The sequence below is a fragment of the Prionailurus bengalensis genome, chromosome X (genome assembly GCF_016509475.1).
Source record: "Prionailurus bengalensis isolate Pbe53 chromosome X, Fcat_Pben_1.1_paternal_pri, whole genome shotgun sequence".
In the NCBI taxonomy this organism is placed as follows: Eukaryota; Metazoa; Chordata; class Mammalia; order Carnivora; family Felidae; genus Prionailurus; species Prionailurus bengalensis.
Genome location: NC_057361.1, coordinates 101656512 through 101672852, shown reverse-complemented (window position 1 = coordinate 101672852; position 16341 = coordinate 101656512). Strand labels below are relative to the sequence as shown.

General features: G+C 47.7%; 1 protein-coding gene across 7 annotated transcripts in view; it reads right to left on the bottom strand.

Annotated features, from left to right (window-relative positions):
* GRIA3 (glutamate ionotropic receptor AMPA type subunit 3) overlaps nucleotides 1–12703 on the bottom strand; it is a 265605-nt gene extending 252902 nt beyond the window's left edge. For 2 of the 7 annotated variants that reach the window (XR_006295732.1, XM_043570761.1), the window contains exons 1-2: nucleotides 11782–12031; nucleotides 10441–10599 (exon numbers count right to left, since the gene is read on the bottom strand). Coding sequence is in view for 6 of the 7 variants with exons in the window: in XM_043570761.1 (XP_043426696.1) it covers nucleotides 10441–10599; nucleotides 11782–11890 (268 nt within the window). In the remaining variant the exon portion in view is untranslated. Of the gene's footprint in view, nucleotides 1–10440; nucleotides 10600–11781; nucleotides 12033–12154; nucleotides 12521–12578 lie in introns of those variants that run through there. The other 5 variants (XM_043570762.1, XM_043570767.1, XM_043570766.1 and 2 more) reach the window with 4 other exon arrangements.
* Nucleotides 12704–16341: the final 3638 nt, after the last annotated feature.

Sequence of the window (16341 nt, the reverse complement as noted above, 5' to 3'; positions counted from 1 at the left end):
TATAGTGTTCTTCCTTACAAATGGTACCCTGGACTTAATTCATAAGTAGTCCTGGGGGCAGCCGCTAATGAGGATTCTTGGGTACCTGCAACCCACCACTAGAATATTGTTTGTCTGCCCCAGGTGAACCTCCGTGCAAGGTGCTGTTGGAGCACCTAACAGGAGAGGCAGCTGGACTTGACTGAGCCTACAGAAGAGGCTGTCCAATTATTTTTATGCCTGCCTGCTATTATTTTAATGAGAAACAGAATTTTGTCTGAGGCTTACTTTTAAATCTGATAGTGAGGTTATGGGGAGAAGACCTATAGCGCTCGCTCTAACTATTGCAAGCTACTGATATCCGACAAAACATACCTAATGATTTGAGTGACCTGATTGGCTTAGGTCAATTTACGGCTCCACACAACGAACTATACGTCTCTAGTTTGGACCCAGGTCTAAAGTTAGCAAGCCTCTGTCTTGGGGTGTATGGGAAGCTCCTACGCTGGGTGATTGTTGGCAGAGCCCCACTTGACCCGGTGACCTCCCGTTTGTGGACCTGGGATTTGCATTGGCAGAATCTAAGCCGTTTCCCCTATAGCACCTCCTGACCGGCGGAGTGCCTTTCTGACCGGCGGAGCACTTGGCAATGACCCTGCGCGAGCTATCTGCTCTTGCTGCAGGCCTCAGCATTGCCTGGAGGAAGGTCAGTCAAGGTTGGTCAACCGTGAAAGGCCACTGGATATACAGTATATGTACACAGGACCGTAAGTATGTGCACAGAAGAAAGTTCTGGCATATTGAGGTATCTTGACGTCATGCTAAGAGGAGATGGTCAACTAGGTTTTTTTGTGAGAAAGAGATTTTCTGGATTTCTCAGTACCTTTTTTAAAAAAAATTTAATGTCTTGTTTATTTATTTTTGAGAGAGACAGAGAGAGACAGAGAGAGACAGAGACAGAGAGCATGAGCGAGTGAGGGAGGGGCAGAGAGAGAGAGAGGGAGATACAGAACGAAGCAGGCTCCGGGCTCTGAGCCATCAGCACAGAGCCCGCTGTGGGGCTTGAACTCACGCACTGAGATCATGACCTGAGCTAATTTGGACGCTTCACTGAGCCACCCAGGTGCTCCTGGTTTTCTCAGTACTTTTAACTATGAGTTAATAGAACTTCCCTCAACGAATAACTTTGGAGCTAGAGGAAGGGGGATAGTGTAGTGCAGGGGGCAGAGACTCACCTTCGCCCAGTTTTGCTGGTCCCCAGTTTTTTAAAAAATTGGATAGGAGCGTCTTCAGGTAGGGACATGGACTGTCCAGATTGCCACAGGCCCCACCATGCCACACCTGGCCCAATTTACACCTTTGTGCCATCCACCTGGCCCCTGTAATCATCTGAGGTTCCCACCCCAGCTGAAATGGAGTCCAGGCTCCAGAGGCAGAAATACCTCGGCTAGAATCCTGGCTTCACTAATTAGCTACCTGTGTCACCTGAAGTCAGTTGCTTATGTAGACTGTGAACCACCTGATTCCTCTTTGCTAAAATGAAGGTGAGAGTATCTCCTTTCTAGCAATGTCGTGATGATTCCATGAGGTCAGGCAGGTAGAAGGCTTAATGCCATGTCATCTACATGGTATGGGTTCCGTGAATGATAGTTATTATCATTAGTGTCATGATAGCCCTGGTTTTAGATTTGTTGATAGCAAGGATAGCACAATGAATAACATATAAACCGCGGTACATCTGCTTTTGAACACACGGGCTGGCATCTGCCATGACATCTAGTTTATGGGACGGCTAAGGACCAGTCGTGAGCTAACAAGCAAAGAAGAGAAGCGGCACTGTCAAAAAGAAAACCATTGCAAAGAGCAGTTTTGCTTTGTTTACCTCAGAGACCGTGACTTGAGGCTAGTTGGAGTCCTTTCAAGTTTGGATTTCCAACCCAAGAGCCTCTCGCTAACGCTTGCGTGGGCCAACAGCCCCTCACTTACTCACAGAACTAACGTATGTGAACGTGCCTGAACCTAAGAGCCTGGTGCTTAGTGGGTCCTCAACAAATGTGCTATCTGAATCCATAGGTCTCCGTTTATGCTACGAGGGCTAATTAAACTAGTGAGTCCCAAACTGAGTGTCCTTTAGAATCACCCATAGAGCTTGTGTTTTGTTTTGTTTTGTTTTTTAAAAAAGGCCTATCCTCATATTTTCTAATTTAAAACATCTGGAATGTGACCTAGCAAACCGTATGTTTAAAAAGCATCTCTGGTGATTCTGATGCAAGTGGTCCAACTGAAGAAATACTGTTTTAAGCTAACCAACAAGTAGCTTTGGAAATCGTGAAATAGAAGAATATTTGAGAATCTGTAACCGGTTCTGGCTGACTGTGGGTATTGGCAGCCTTTCTACCTTACATATATAAAGGTGTTCACCCACTCAGAGACCCACACCCACGTGGGCACAATTACTCCTCTGCAAGCTGGGTTCGGATCCCTTCCTGTCTCATTCATTGCTGGTAGCCTGATCCCTTTCTGGGCAGCTGCAAGAATGAGGCCCCCGTTGCAATGAGTAATTGGCAAGGTAGATCAGCCAATCATGGATAATTGAAAGGGAACTATTTTTGATTGCAGCATTTTTAAAAGGGTTTTTAAAATCCTCACCATCCCTCATCACAAACTGGTTTTACTTCCGAAAATATCCCACAGTAATTGTGGGGAATCTAGAGGCTGAGATCATCTGTTGCAGCAAACAACCATTCGTGAAAGAGACGACAGACCCACCACTATCAAAAGGGTGCGACTTGAAGGGTCAAAGGCAACTAAAAAATCTTAGGGAGTAAACTACCAGAATTTATCCATGGAGAAAGTCAAATGTTGCGAAATAGGTGAAGTGTATTTGAGGGACTTTTCCTCATCTTCAAGACTATCTCAGTGCCCCCTGAATGCCCACCATCCATTTGATGCCCCACTTTCTTGGGAAGGAGCCTTGTTTTGGTTCACTTATCTGTCTCGGAAAACCTCCTCTAAGGATTCTGCCAGGTAATAATAGGTGGTAACCTGATCAAAGAATTCTGGTTGAAATACTAATGGCTGATAAGGATTTAAGTCATTCACTTTCAGATAGTATGCTTGCACAGGCCTAAGTGCGGTGACGCAAATGAATGAATTTGTGGAATTTCAGACTAATGGCAGACTGCTGAAGGGGGGCAATATTTGGGGTAAAATTTGGCAGTCTTCAAATGACACTGAGTAAGCTTCCTGTGACTTCCCTGGAACAGCCCTCAGCTTAGATATGTTGGAAAGTGACATCACTTCCCTTTCCTGCCCTCTACCTCGCCATGTGGTCTTGGCACCAGCCTCAAAAATGAAGTCGATTTTTCAAGTTGTTAGGGAACCGGGCAGAATTCGGGTTGTGGTGTACTTCTGGATTCTCACCCCGTTGAAGGAAGTCAGACAGCTGAAGAGCAGACCCAGAGAAGCAAAGTGGAAAGGCAGTTGTAACTGCATGCCAACCTTAACTCTCTCAGGCAGGTTGCTTCTTAAAAGGGACACTTTGGGGTGTGGCAAGGAGCCAAGACTCTGTCATCCTGGCTCATGAGCTGTCTCCTCTCTCAGCCTGCCTTCCAGTATCTCCCAAATCCCCACAAAAAGCAACTCTATGTAGACGCTCTCATCAGACATCTAATCCTGCCGCCTATAGACATGGCTGAAACGGACACAGGGTTGTTGGGAGTATGATAGGGACATCCCGGAGCCAGAATGGGCCAGCTGCGTCCCTTACAGAACCTTCTTTGGAAGGCAAAGAGGAACAGATCTGAGTAAGAGCTTGTCTGCTAGACCCTTTTTTCTTGGGTAATCACAGTCTCCCTGCTCTGGTCTCTTTTTACTCAAAGTGGTTTGAGTCCCGGCAGCATTGGCATTCCCTCGGAGTCTGCTAGAAATGCGAATTCTTAGAGGACCCCACCGGGGACCTACTACTGAATCAGGAGCTTCATTTTAACGAGATTCCCAGGTGACTGGTGCATACACGAAAGGTTGAGAAGTGCTGTTCTAGACCGAACCGTGTGTCACAGGGTTAAGGGGTCATTACCCGCTGTGTTTCCTCTCCACCTCCCTCCAGAGCTACCACTTCGCGTCTGTGAGGGGGATGCTGCTGTGTAATCATGGCATTCCACGTGCCATCCCAGGGAAAGGCAACTTGCAGGATGAGACTTTTCGGCCTCCTCACCACCTCTCTCCCCTCCTCGGACCTCCGTTTCCTGCGGGCACATCTCCTGGCAGTGCCCACGCAGGCACCTTTGGATTCTACAGCAGCCTCCTTTTTTTTTTTCTTTTGGTAGTACATATAAAAAGTTTACCCTTTTTCAGACCATTTAATTGAGGTATGGTTGACATGAAAAAGGCTATATATATTTACTTCTTTAATAAAACGAATCCTTACGAACCGTGGCTGCTCCCCAAGGCCAAGTTCAACATGCTGAAGCTGCACCTGCCCCGTGCCATGGGTGTACTTACACCGAACCTACTATGTGCAAGTCTGCACATAGGTCTTCCATGACCAGGGCCAGCTGATCTTTGCTTTGGGTAGAGTGAACAGCCACCCCGTGCATCATGTCCAGAAACACGCCCATGTGAGTATCTTTCGTTCCTCGAAACTGAGGCATTATGGTTCTCATAGTCTCTGGTTTTACAGCAAATATTCCCCTGTTAGGTATACTAACCCCTTATCAGCCACTTTCAGCTAGATTCCTGTATTAGATAAAATGCTGTCACCCCTAGAGTACAGGCCCTGAACAGGATGGATCAAGAACAGAGATATTCTGACAGAGAAGGAGCATTGGGTCTGGAAAAGTCCGGAGCGGAGAACAGTCGCTAGGTAAGTTTATTGGGGATGGGCTGCCAGAATCAGGGCCCACCCGGGGACTGGCAAAATGGTGTGGGCTAGGCACACAGAGCAGGATGGGGAGATTATGGCAAGAGAAGAAAAGGCAGAAGTGTAAAACAGGACAAATTCGGTCTTGTGTTCACCTTTTGCTAAGTACTAACCCCTTTTCGGAGGGGGGGGGGTGCTGCCCTAGCTCAAGGCTCATCCCACACACAGGCTGAGGCTATTTGTAGCTCTACGTCTGGAGCTCAGACACTTCCCGAGCAGGGGGTTCCTTTTGCGTCTGCACAACTCCTACGCTCTTGCTGAAGAACACCCAGCGCCCCCACCTAGGGTTTTAACTGCACCCTCCTGCGGACATTTTGTCTAATCAGATCCAAAGTATCAAAGCCAGAGGAACAAACTCAACACGGGATTTACTGTGACGGACCAGGTAAAAGTAGGTAGATATATTCCCGACCCTCAGAGAAGACAGAAAGTTGTGTGAAAGGCCCTTCAGATAGCTCTGTAGTCTCAGGCTAAGAAGTTCAAAGTTAAATCATCTGGACAAGCATGTTTACGCTCTCCCCCAAAGTTACGAATTCTATCTTCTAAAATTCTGGCCCTCTCTGAAAATCCATGCTGTCTTTTAATCCTTTAACCCACCATATAAAAATGACAAATCTCTTATCCACAAAAGAAGACTGATAACAACGCTTGGGTGGCTTCATTTATTTTCCAGTCTGTTAAAATAAAAGCAGCCAATCACCTGTGCCTACCCATAATAATGACATCTTGAAACAAATACATCAGGAGCCAAAAACAGAGAATAAAAATCCCAACCACCCCCCCACTATTCTCATTCCATCTTGGGGAGCTGGGGATGGAAATGCAGGTTTAAAGAAACCTCAGCTAGAGGCCAAAGTGGGGGATGTGGAAAACTAGTTTTCATTTTAAGGAAAAAAGTTAAATTTGCTGAGAGGAAGAAAACCCGTGGCTCCTTTGGCTGTGAGCGCAGAGAGAGAACAATAGTTTTCTTTGTTCTTTCCTCTTAAACGCTTCCTGTCCGTCCCCCGCCCCCACTTGGTAGATCAACAGGAAGCTGCCTTCTAGGGGAGGTGGTACACTTTGCTGGAAACTCACCTTTACAGCCTGCTGATTGCCATCTATTTTTATGGCCCAAATGAACAGCATCACCTTCCTCCCTCCTCTCCACATAAAAAATAGATTAAAAAAAAAACCCATAATAAACCTTGTGAGAAGGTGACTTAAGTCTTTGACGGGCACCACGGAGGCGACCTCTCCGTGCTTCAGTGGGCTAAGCCAGCTGGCCAGAGGGGCGGAGAGGTGAGCTAAGCCAGTGAGCTTACTGAAGACTGGCCAGCAGACAGAGGACAGGGACAGCAGCAAAGAGGGGGAACTAGGGGTGGGAGGTAGAGCTGGAGCGGTCGACATTGGTTAGTATAATGAAGATCTGTTTGAGGACTGGAGCAGGTCTTCGCCCTGGTTCCAGAGAATACGTGAAAAAGACCAACACGAAAACAAAACAGACCCCACCAAAGAGCAGAGAATCAGATCAGGGGGCACGTTGCCTTCCCAAACGGACCTAAACAGTTAAATGGATCCTGGCAATTAGAATAATTAGATAATTAGATTGTGACTCTGTGGGCAAAGAGACGGAAACCTGTCTCAGCTAAGTACACTTGGTAGCGAAACGCGCTCAGTTATGAAAGGAGCATGCTCTCAGCAGGTATATTTCACAGGGCTTGGGGAGAAAAAATTAATGGAATAAAAATTTGCAGCTGATGAGTTAGATTTAGGCAGCCAAAGGGATTTTGCCTGGGGCTCCATTAGAGCCTGCGCTCCCAAGTCCCACTATCACTATTGCGCCTCCATCAACAGATTTTTATTTAAGCCAATGCGTTTAGAGCACAATTCCGTGGTGAATAACCTTTAAGGTTACATTTGCCTTTTCCTTGCTTCTTGCAAACAGTGCGTAATCCACGAGCACATTTGTTGGCTGTAAAGGTGTACAACAGCAATTTTTGCAATGACAGTGCGGAGAGGGAATATGAGATCTGTGTGCTAATGAGCTGACACTGCAGAGGCTGGGGCGATGTCGTGTGGAGCACACCACAAGTGCACAGCAGCAAGACACAGGAGGGGACTTCAAGGGAATCGGGGGCGGTTCCGAGGAACCGGGGCAGCAAAGCTACGCAAATGAGACGTGGCCCTCCCTTGGTATTACCACATCCCCCAAAGCCCTAGAACGATCAAATTTGGTTTTTAAAGAACAGACATGTAACTTACAATGTGTGTGCATATCTCTTTTCATATATACTGATTGGGTGTGAGGGTGCCCCTGTTTGTGCGTTTGAATGCACGTACCCTGAAATCATGATTTTCACACCATCCCTCTTTCTGGGGTCATCTAGCTAAACTGAAAAATAAGACTGCAAACTCGATGAATTCCTATGAAATGGGAACATGTTCTCCAAAACAGAGGAGGCTCTTGTATACACTTCAATTCACCTCTGAACTGAGACCCCAAATGAACCACCTTTCAAAGCCAAAGAGGATTTTATTGGCCTCTTAAGACATAGAGCGAAGTTGGAGTCTGTCTTAAGTAAACCTCTTGGGGGTGATGCAAAAAAAAAAATTGGTTACTGGTGAAGAATAGTCTTTAACTGATGCCTGGGACTCATTGCAAGGAAGCCTCCTGGAAACATTGGGGGAGGGGGTGCAGAGGGACAGAGGAGAGGAGGGACACATCCAGAAAACATTACCCTTTGTTTATTCTCTGAGTGTTTGTTTACCTGCATACCTCTGCCCTGGAAAGTGTGTGCCTGACCAACGATTGGGGATGAAGGGACTATCATGGGAAGAAATCAATTCTAGTGCTAGGATAGGCTGAAACTAGGAATTCTGAATGGGGACAGGGACAAGTTCCTTTAATTTTTGCCATCCTGTTCCATAGTGAACCAGATAGGAGAGGTGGCTGACCAGATTTGGACTCATCAGAGATTTACTTGAATTCTTCCTAGGTCTCCAGGAAGGGGCAGGATAAAAAAGCTAGGGGTTTCTCCTCCGTACAATAGTGCGGTCAGTTGGAAGACTGGAACCTGGGGTCCCTGCCAGGCTCCGATACTGAACTAGTATTGTTATGCCAGTATTTGTATTTCCATGAGAAAAAGAACAATTAAGGCCACAGGCCAGGGGGAGGGGGGGGATGAGATACACCTCCAGGGATTCCAAGGCCCCTTGAAATGCTTGTTTTCAGCATTCAGAGACTATCTGCCTGTGGTTGGACTAGTCCTCTTTCTCATACTAAGCTTCTAGGCAGCAGCTGCCCGGAGACAGCTTTGAGATCTGGCCCCCATTCAATGATTGTGACATTCAGAGAGGAACTGTTTCAGGGACCAGAGAAGATGGTAGCTTTCCTCCTCTGTCTTCTGAGCTGTAAAGTCTGAGAGTGCAACAGGCAGCTGGGTACACATCACTGGTTTCTGGATATTTCTCCTGTGTGTGTGTCTTTGTGTGCATATATGTGTATTTGGCATAACTAAGAGCAAGGTCACTTTTTTGTTTTGTATTTCTTGTTGTCCAGTGAGCCACACCCACTATCCCATATAACCTAGCCTTGTAAGCTTATAAACGGAAGTGCTGTGGATTTGGGGGCTACGGGGGTCACTGTTTCTTTTCCTACCCCATGGTTGTTCCTTTATTGCCTGAGAGGTTAAGACATCAATGCACCTCGACGCTGATATGAATATGAATGACTTAGTGCCTAGATTGTTCTCAAACCGAGCTGTTCACAGGGCAAGGATCACTTCATTATTGCTCCCTGGTAGGGTTCCATGGCCTTTGGCAGGTGGGTGTCAACTGATTGGACCATAGAAAAACAGGACCAAAAACCTTGGAAATCAATCATCCCTAAGAAGTCAATTGGCACTCTTATCCCAGTCCTCATCAGTGGAAAGACACTAAAGTGAGTTGAAGTAAATATTATTCATTATTAATAGTAAATCCTGCTAGTTTTATGTATTTGGCTTTAAATCTGTTCTAATTGATACTTAGGAAGCTGCATTTGAGATTCAGCCTCTTGACAAGATCACAGTGCTGCAGGATTAAGAGTCAGATGTGTGTTGTAAGTGCTGTAGCGACAGGCTGGGATTACTGAAATAAGATGCAAAGTATAGACAGACATTTTGTAACTTTCACACTTAGCTGGAATTAATAAGTTCCTATTTTTGTCAATGTCGGAAAGCCAATGAATGTCAAATACAGAGTATCTCAGAACATGTTCATATAAGGATCTGTACCTTCAGCTAAAATTTTCTTAAAGCTGATAAGTGTCACATTTCTTCAAAGTACCTCACCCCATCCCCTTGACCTAAGTCTTCAAACCCAAGGAACCTGTGCCCTTGGTGACCCTTACAACAGTTTTTGGAAGCGACACATCCTATGAGACACAAGAATTTGAAGGAAGTTATATACAAAGTTTCACCCAACCAACCAAATACCATTTCTCTCTTAAAATAAAACTCAAAAATTCCAAATGCCAAACTACGCCAGCCATAAAAGCAAAACATATTTATGCCATCATCAGCCTCACTGTTGTGAAAACTTTGTAAAATCAGCTTAGATGAAGAACCATCAGTCTTTCCCATAAAACATTCCATTCAAGAAAAAAACTGTGTCCAACAGGCTATTGGTCATTTGGGATCCCATGGTTTTGCCTCTCAAAATGTCCCCTTTCCAGAGGGACAATCACAGAGCACAGCTAGATATTTCAGAAACAGCTTTGGGGCTGATGAAATTCCTCCCTTTTCATATTCAGGTTTTCAGCTGTATGCCCCCTCCACCTTTTGCTCTAAGAACTGTGTGGGCCTTAAGAATCAGGGGGTGAACAACACTAGGGGAGACAGAAGTAGCTTTCCAAATAGTAAGCTGAGCAGTGTCTTCTCCCTTCCCCTCCGTTTGCCAGGCGTTCATCACTTGTAATGAGTTTGTTGTCTTATCAGTTCCTATCAGAGCTCTCACAGTAAGAGAGGCGATATTATAGGACAGAAAGAGGCCAGGGAACCCAGCCTGATCTGTGCCTCAAGGTCACTTGTTTGCAGAATTTCTCATATTTGGCTCCTAAATATTAGGCGATTGTCAAATTCAGCTCGTTCCTACAGCCAGGCTCTAGCTTTAACAGTCAAGTAATGTACATCCTGAATTAACTCAATCAAGAGGTTTCTTTTTATTTTCATCCCATCTGAAGAAATCTCCCTGAACAGCCATGCTATTTTTTCTTTATTTTTCCAGCCTAAAGAGGGGAGGGGGAGGGTGTGGAGGAGGGAACGCCAGTTTTGGGGGGGGGGGAATAAAACTTTCGCATCTGACATTATTCACAACAGAGTTTTGTGCCCTACCTCAAGTCCCTCAGCAGGATCCTATGGAGTTGATTTAGGTCGCATGAAACCTGGATTGACTAGGGCCCGGACAACGTCTACTGAGGCAATCACCACCACCCCCAGCACACACGCAGACCCCAAGTCCCACAAGCAAAATACAAATGCGGTCCCCAAGGTCCCAAAGGGAGGAAAAGCAGATCTACTTACAAGCATTAGTCACAGAAAAACTATTGGAAGAATCCAAGTGATCTACGTGGTAATTCAAATGGAAGGGCTTCTCCGTGGTGTTCTGGTTGGTGTTGTATAACTGCACGGCAAAGCGGAAAGCGCTGTGCTCCTGCACCGTGTTTCTCATGAAAAGTCCACCTATAAGCAAAAGGAACCGAGATTTGGCTTGTGCACCCCCCCCCCCAGGACCGGTTAGAAATTGGGGAGCGCTACAGACAGGCGATATCTCTCAATGGTACCGGGCTGTGCGGTGATTATTGATTTTCAACCTGTGTGTCTTTCTAGACTCTTGTGAACTCAAATTTTGGCCAAGAGAAACCTGGTTTTCCTCCTGACTTGAAGAGGAAAAGAAGAGGCTGGGAGAAGGGGGAAAGGGGACAGACGGGAGAAGGGGCTGCTTTGGAGTCGGACGACGGAACCAACATCGGGACTTGGTTTTTTCTCAGGCAGTAGCTTCCTCTCCACTTCTCTCCCCCCCGCCCCACCTCCTACCCCGACGCCCATCTCCACAAGCTGGTTCATCTTTTCCTGGTGCAACGGGAAGGATTGGGAAGAAAAACAATTCCATTCCCCGTGCTGCCCCGTCCTGTTCCCCATAGCCATCCCCCCCCTCCCCCAGGACATTACAGGGGTCTGGTTCAGTAATGGCAACAATTCTAACTTCCGGACTTGTAAATCCAAGACAGAAGCAGAGAGAACTCTCTCCCAGCGCCCAGGAGCCGGGCTCCAGCCAGACACAGCGGCAATTCATGAATTCGTGGTCTGCGTGACTTCGCCGCCCGCTCCTCGCCTCAGCCCCCGCCTCCTACCCCATCCGCCACCGGCCCCGGCGGCCGCCCGGGGTCCGGGCGCTCCAGGGTGGGCTTCCAGCTCCCCCAGCGCCGGTCGGTCTCCGGTAGGCGGACAGGCGGGACGGGGCGCCCTGGCGCGGCCAGACAGGCGGCATCACCCTGGGACAACTTCCAGCCGCGGCACGCACGCCATGGCAAAGTCCAGAGCAGCCAGCCGAAAAGCCGCGACTCTTCGCCCCTTTGCAGCCTCCCGGCCTCCTGCGTGCCTCCCCTGCTCCGCTCGGCTCGCAAAACGCGGCAGCCCACCGCTCCCACCCCCAGCCCCAGGAGACCCCTCTCCCGTCCCCGCCACTCCCCACACCCGCCGGCTCTCCGGGGGCTCAGGTGCCCTCCGATCCTGTCCGGTCCCCGGCCCCGGTCCCCTCCCCGGGCCGTGCAGGACCGGGACCCGCGGCCGCGGCAGCCCCGCCAGGGCAGGGGTCTCGGGTGCAGGGGAACCCGGCCCGGCCGGCGGCTTGCTCTCGCTTACCGATGCTGATGGTGTTGGGGAATCCTCCGTGAGAATGACCCAAAAGCCCCAGGACTAAAAGGAAGACCGCCCGGAGCACGTTTTGCCCCATTTTCTTCTGCCTGGCCATGCTACGCCTAAAACGGAGCTGACAAGAGCATGGGCGCAACTCAGGAGTCGTCAAAATAATAATAGAAAAAGAAAAAGAATTCGCCGGCTCTTACACCCCCTCCCCTCAACTTGCTCTCGCTCACTCTTCCTTTCCACCCCACACTAGTCCTCCTCCTCCACCGCCTCCTCTCTCTCTCTCTCTCTCTCTCTGAATCTCGCTCTCTCTCCCTTTCTTGCTCCCTCTCGCTCCCAGGCTCTCTCACACCCCCTCCCCGCCCCCCACCTCACTTCTGTCTTCACACCAATCTGGAAGGCGGGTTCATTGGCTGCAAGCTCTGTTCGCCAAAGCGATCTCTCTCCCTATCACTACGAGAGAGAGAGAGAGAGAGAGAGAGAGAGAGAGAGAGAGAGAGAATGATGAGAGGCAGAGAGAGAATAAAAACCTAAAACACCAAACAAAACAAAAAAGACAGAACACCGAGAAACAAAACAAAACAAAACCCAAAGAAACAGAGAGAGAGAAAGAAAGAAAAGAAATTCTAAAGAAAATCCGAGACTTTTCTTCCCCCAGAAGATGGTGGGTCTAAAGAGGGGAAAAAAGAAGGAAAGAGCGAAAAGGCTCAGCGCCGGTGAATTGGGCTCTTCCAATTGGGCCGGTAGGGGGATATTGATCAAAGTTGATCTGACGTGGAATTAAAGCCGCACACCGCTTAGCTCCACTGCAAACTGCAGCCCCGGACTGCAAAGCCTCGGCGCTGGCGTTTGTCAACACCGGAGATGGGATCGATAGAAATCCACTAGTCTTCACGTGGAACTAGCCTTTCAAGCGGCAACTGGCCCTTCAAAAAAAAAAGAAAGAAAAGCTGCATTGCCTCTGCGTTTGTGTGTCTGTCTTTAAGAAGGGGGGTCTTGGGGGGGCCGTTAGTGGTTACTCCGGAGTCTTTGTAGAGACTCGGAGAGGCAGTTCCCATCACAATGCGCCCGAATTTGCTGCGCATGCCTGGTCCCTGCCGCTCAGTTTTTACAGCAGAGCTCCGAGGGCGAGTGAACAACCCCCCTTCCACTCCCACGGCCCTGAGAGGCGAGTATCTCCCCTTGCCCAAGTGCAGAGCTGGGATTGCGGCGGGGAGAGGGCAGTGATGGGCAGTGTGGGGCTGACTGCTTTGGGGGTTGTAGAAAAGTGTGTGCGTGGAGTGGTAACTAAAAGGTTAATGAAAAGGACGCTCAGTCCCACCGGCCAAAGGAGGAGAGAGGTGTGGGAATGAGCTAGGGTAAGGGTGGGGATTGGAAGTTAAGGTTGGGGGAAACTGTCCCCAGCTACTTTGCTCCCTTGCTGTAGCCTCTGGACAAAGCAGCCGGGGCCCCTGCCCCATGACCCCAGAGGCTATCAATTCTTCCCCAGTCCTCTTTTATTCCTTGCTCTAAGGGGAGGAAAGAACCTTCCAAGTCAGGCAGCAGACCTGGACCTCTGTTGGGGGATGGTCCCCTCCACAAGATATTGTGCATGAACGTCTTAGACTCTTCTCCCTAACCCCTTTCTCCAGTGGTGGGAGGAAAGAAGCTTCCTTATCTTCTATGTCTTTCATTCCTACCCCAGCTTCTCTGGAAGAGACAAGTGTTATTCCTTTCCATGCCAGCTGCTCTCCTTTTCATATCCTCTCCTCCTGCTCTATGTGGAAAATGAACTCTCCTGCCAATGTACAGCAAACTGGTATACATGGGGCAGGGGCCCAACTGGTCCACCAGTTACTCTGGAACTTTGGATTTGGCATAACACAGGTTGGAGCCTGGAATAGCGATTTTCTAGGGGCACCTGGGTGGCTCAGTTGGTTAAGCGTCTGACTTCCGTTCAGGTCATGATCTCAAGTGGTGAGTTTGAGGCCTGCATAGGGCTCTGTGCTGACAGTGCAGAGCCCGCTTTGGATCCTCTGTCTTCCTCTTTCTCTGCCCGCCCCCCCCCCCGCCCCCCACTGATTTTTTCTCTCTCTCTCTCTCAGAAATAAACATTTAAAAAAAAAAGAGTAAAGAAAGTTTCCAAACCCTCAGGCAACCAGAAAAATGGTTCTAGGCTCTTGCCAACCTTCTATCCCTTCTGAGAATGCAAAATCTCTTTCTGCCCCACCACTCCTAAGAATCTTTCATCTCCATTTGCATAGTCCGTTGCTAAAAATGAGGGAGAAACTTGGGCATGGCAGGAGACTGAACTTGCAAGTGATTGGAGCATTAGACCAAAGGAGGCAGCAGAGACGAGGTTAGCCACCCCTTGATGAGTGTGGGGACTGACAGCATGGCTCAGGGATATAGGCATAGGAGACAGGTCTAAGTTCAAGTCTATATTCTATTACATACAGGCAGTGTGTGACCTTGAGCGACTTTCTTAATCTCAACTCCAGTTTTCGCATCTGCAAAGTGGGAATATTACTGTTACTTTCCCTATGAAGTGGTCGTGGATTAAATAAGGATTAAGTAAAATAGTGGGTGCTAAAACATCTAATTCAGTGCCTGATTCATAGAAGAATCAATAAATGTTAATTTCCAGATGCCCTTCCCCCCTTCTCACCCTTTAAAAGTGCCCTTTCTCCCCAAAAGTGCCTTCTGTTGTCAGCCTCCCCTTTCTCCACCATCCCCCAAACCTCAGACTCTGCTACCAAGTCTTGGCCTGTGTTCCATCAAATTCTTCCCATCAGGGTTCCTTAAGAGCCCTAGGAGACAGGAGAGAATCTGGTAGATGAATCTTTACTAACGTTCTCATGGCAGGCAGTGACAACTTAATATTAAAAATGACGTTTAGAGAACCTCTACTCTGTGCCAGGCACTATATGTTCCTCCTTTTAGATAACATAGTTGCATTTTAATAGAAGCCTTCAATGCCTTGACCCGGAGGGATAACTCTAAGGAGGAGTTTCAGTTGTGATTTCAGGTGGGGAGACACTACATTTCAGATGGAGGGAGTAGCTTTCAACACACCTCATTTCCCTCCTGAAAGCAAACAGGTCCCCATCCATGTTTGGCTAGCCAAGAGAAGAGGTGGAGGAAGAGATCTGTGGCCTTCTTCAGTGTCATTTGGCTTGAAGAGTAATGGGCTGGATGAGTAACAAGAGATGAGAGGAAGAAAGGCATTTCAATGCCCGTGCACTTGAAAATCCTCCATTGCATTCATCACTGTAAATGGGCACCTATCCTTTCTGTTTTCAGTCTCCCCTGCCCATTACCTGTTTTTCTCTCTTTCATCTGCTGCCACTTTTTTAACTTTTAGCTGTCAGTTGCAGCTGTTGGCAGAATTGGATTAGTCCCTTCTGAGCCAGCAGGGACACAGTGGTGAACTAGGCATATTGCTGTTGGTTGGAAAGTCCGTATAATACATGCAAATTCTTTTGCATTCAATCCCTCACGGAAGAAAGCGGTGAGATGCTTTTTGAACTTCATCTTTGTTTTTCCAATGAGGAGCTAGAGATTGTAGTAGCAAGTATCACAGCCGCCAGAAGTTGCCAACTAAGCCCCAAATCCAGCGCCCTCTCTCCCTCTCTCTCTCTCTCTCTCTCTCTCTCTCTCTCTGGTTAAGAGGTATCTCTGCTGGATTCAGAATTACCTGGCAAGAAAATAATTCATTGCAGTTCTTACTGAGAGGTTGTGTTCTTTTGTGAAATGGTTAGTCAGGTGTAGCTGCAAGAGAGGACACAGGAGAGGCACAGGAAAATAAAGTTTATTATCCTCACAAGTTTTAGAGAAACTGAGTCACTGTACGCCATGAATGGAGGCCACACAGGGTGGGGGAGCAGCAAATGTGTGTGCTCAGCCAAGCAAATGGGGAGGAGAGAGAGAGAGACAGAGAGAGACAGAAAGAGAGAGAGAGAGAGATTGCCCCTTGGGCAAGTGCCTTTATCAGGTTGGAACATACAAACAAAAGGCATGCAGGAGGTGATTTCATTGGTACATTTGAATGACAATAGGTCACAGTCAGGGGAGGGCAATTAGGGGAACTTGTGGCAGGGGCCAGCCTTGTCACAGTGATGCACCCAGTCACCTGGGTGGGGTCCTCACAGACGGTTTGTGGGGATGTTGAGGCAGAAGGAAAATACGAAGTTTTAAAGTTTACAATATGAAAGTGAAAATAGTACTCCTCTTCATGAGGTTTCTGTTTGTTTCAGGCTTGGGATAGGGCTCTTGGAGAAGCAGAAAGAATGTCGGCCAGTGAACTTTGGAGAAAAGATCTAACTATACATTAATCCTCATACTCGTTAACTTGATACCTTGTAAATAAGGAAAATAATGACAAAAATCATTGTGATTCATTGGAAGGAAACTGCCATACCCTTTAAAAGTAATGAAAGCAAGATTCTATATCCTTTGCCTAATAGAAAGATAACTTCCTCACTATTTGACTTGAAACTTTGATTTCTTGAACAAACGTTTGACCACCTGCTATCTGACAGATTCTGGGAGGCACCAGGGATATAAGGAAACAAGACA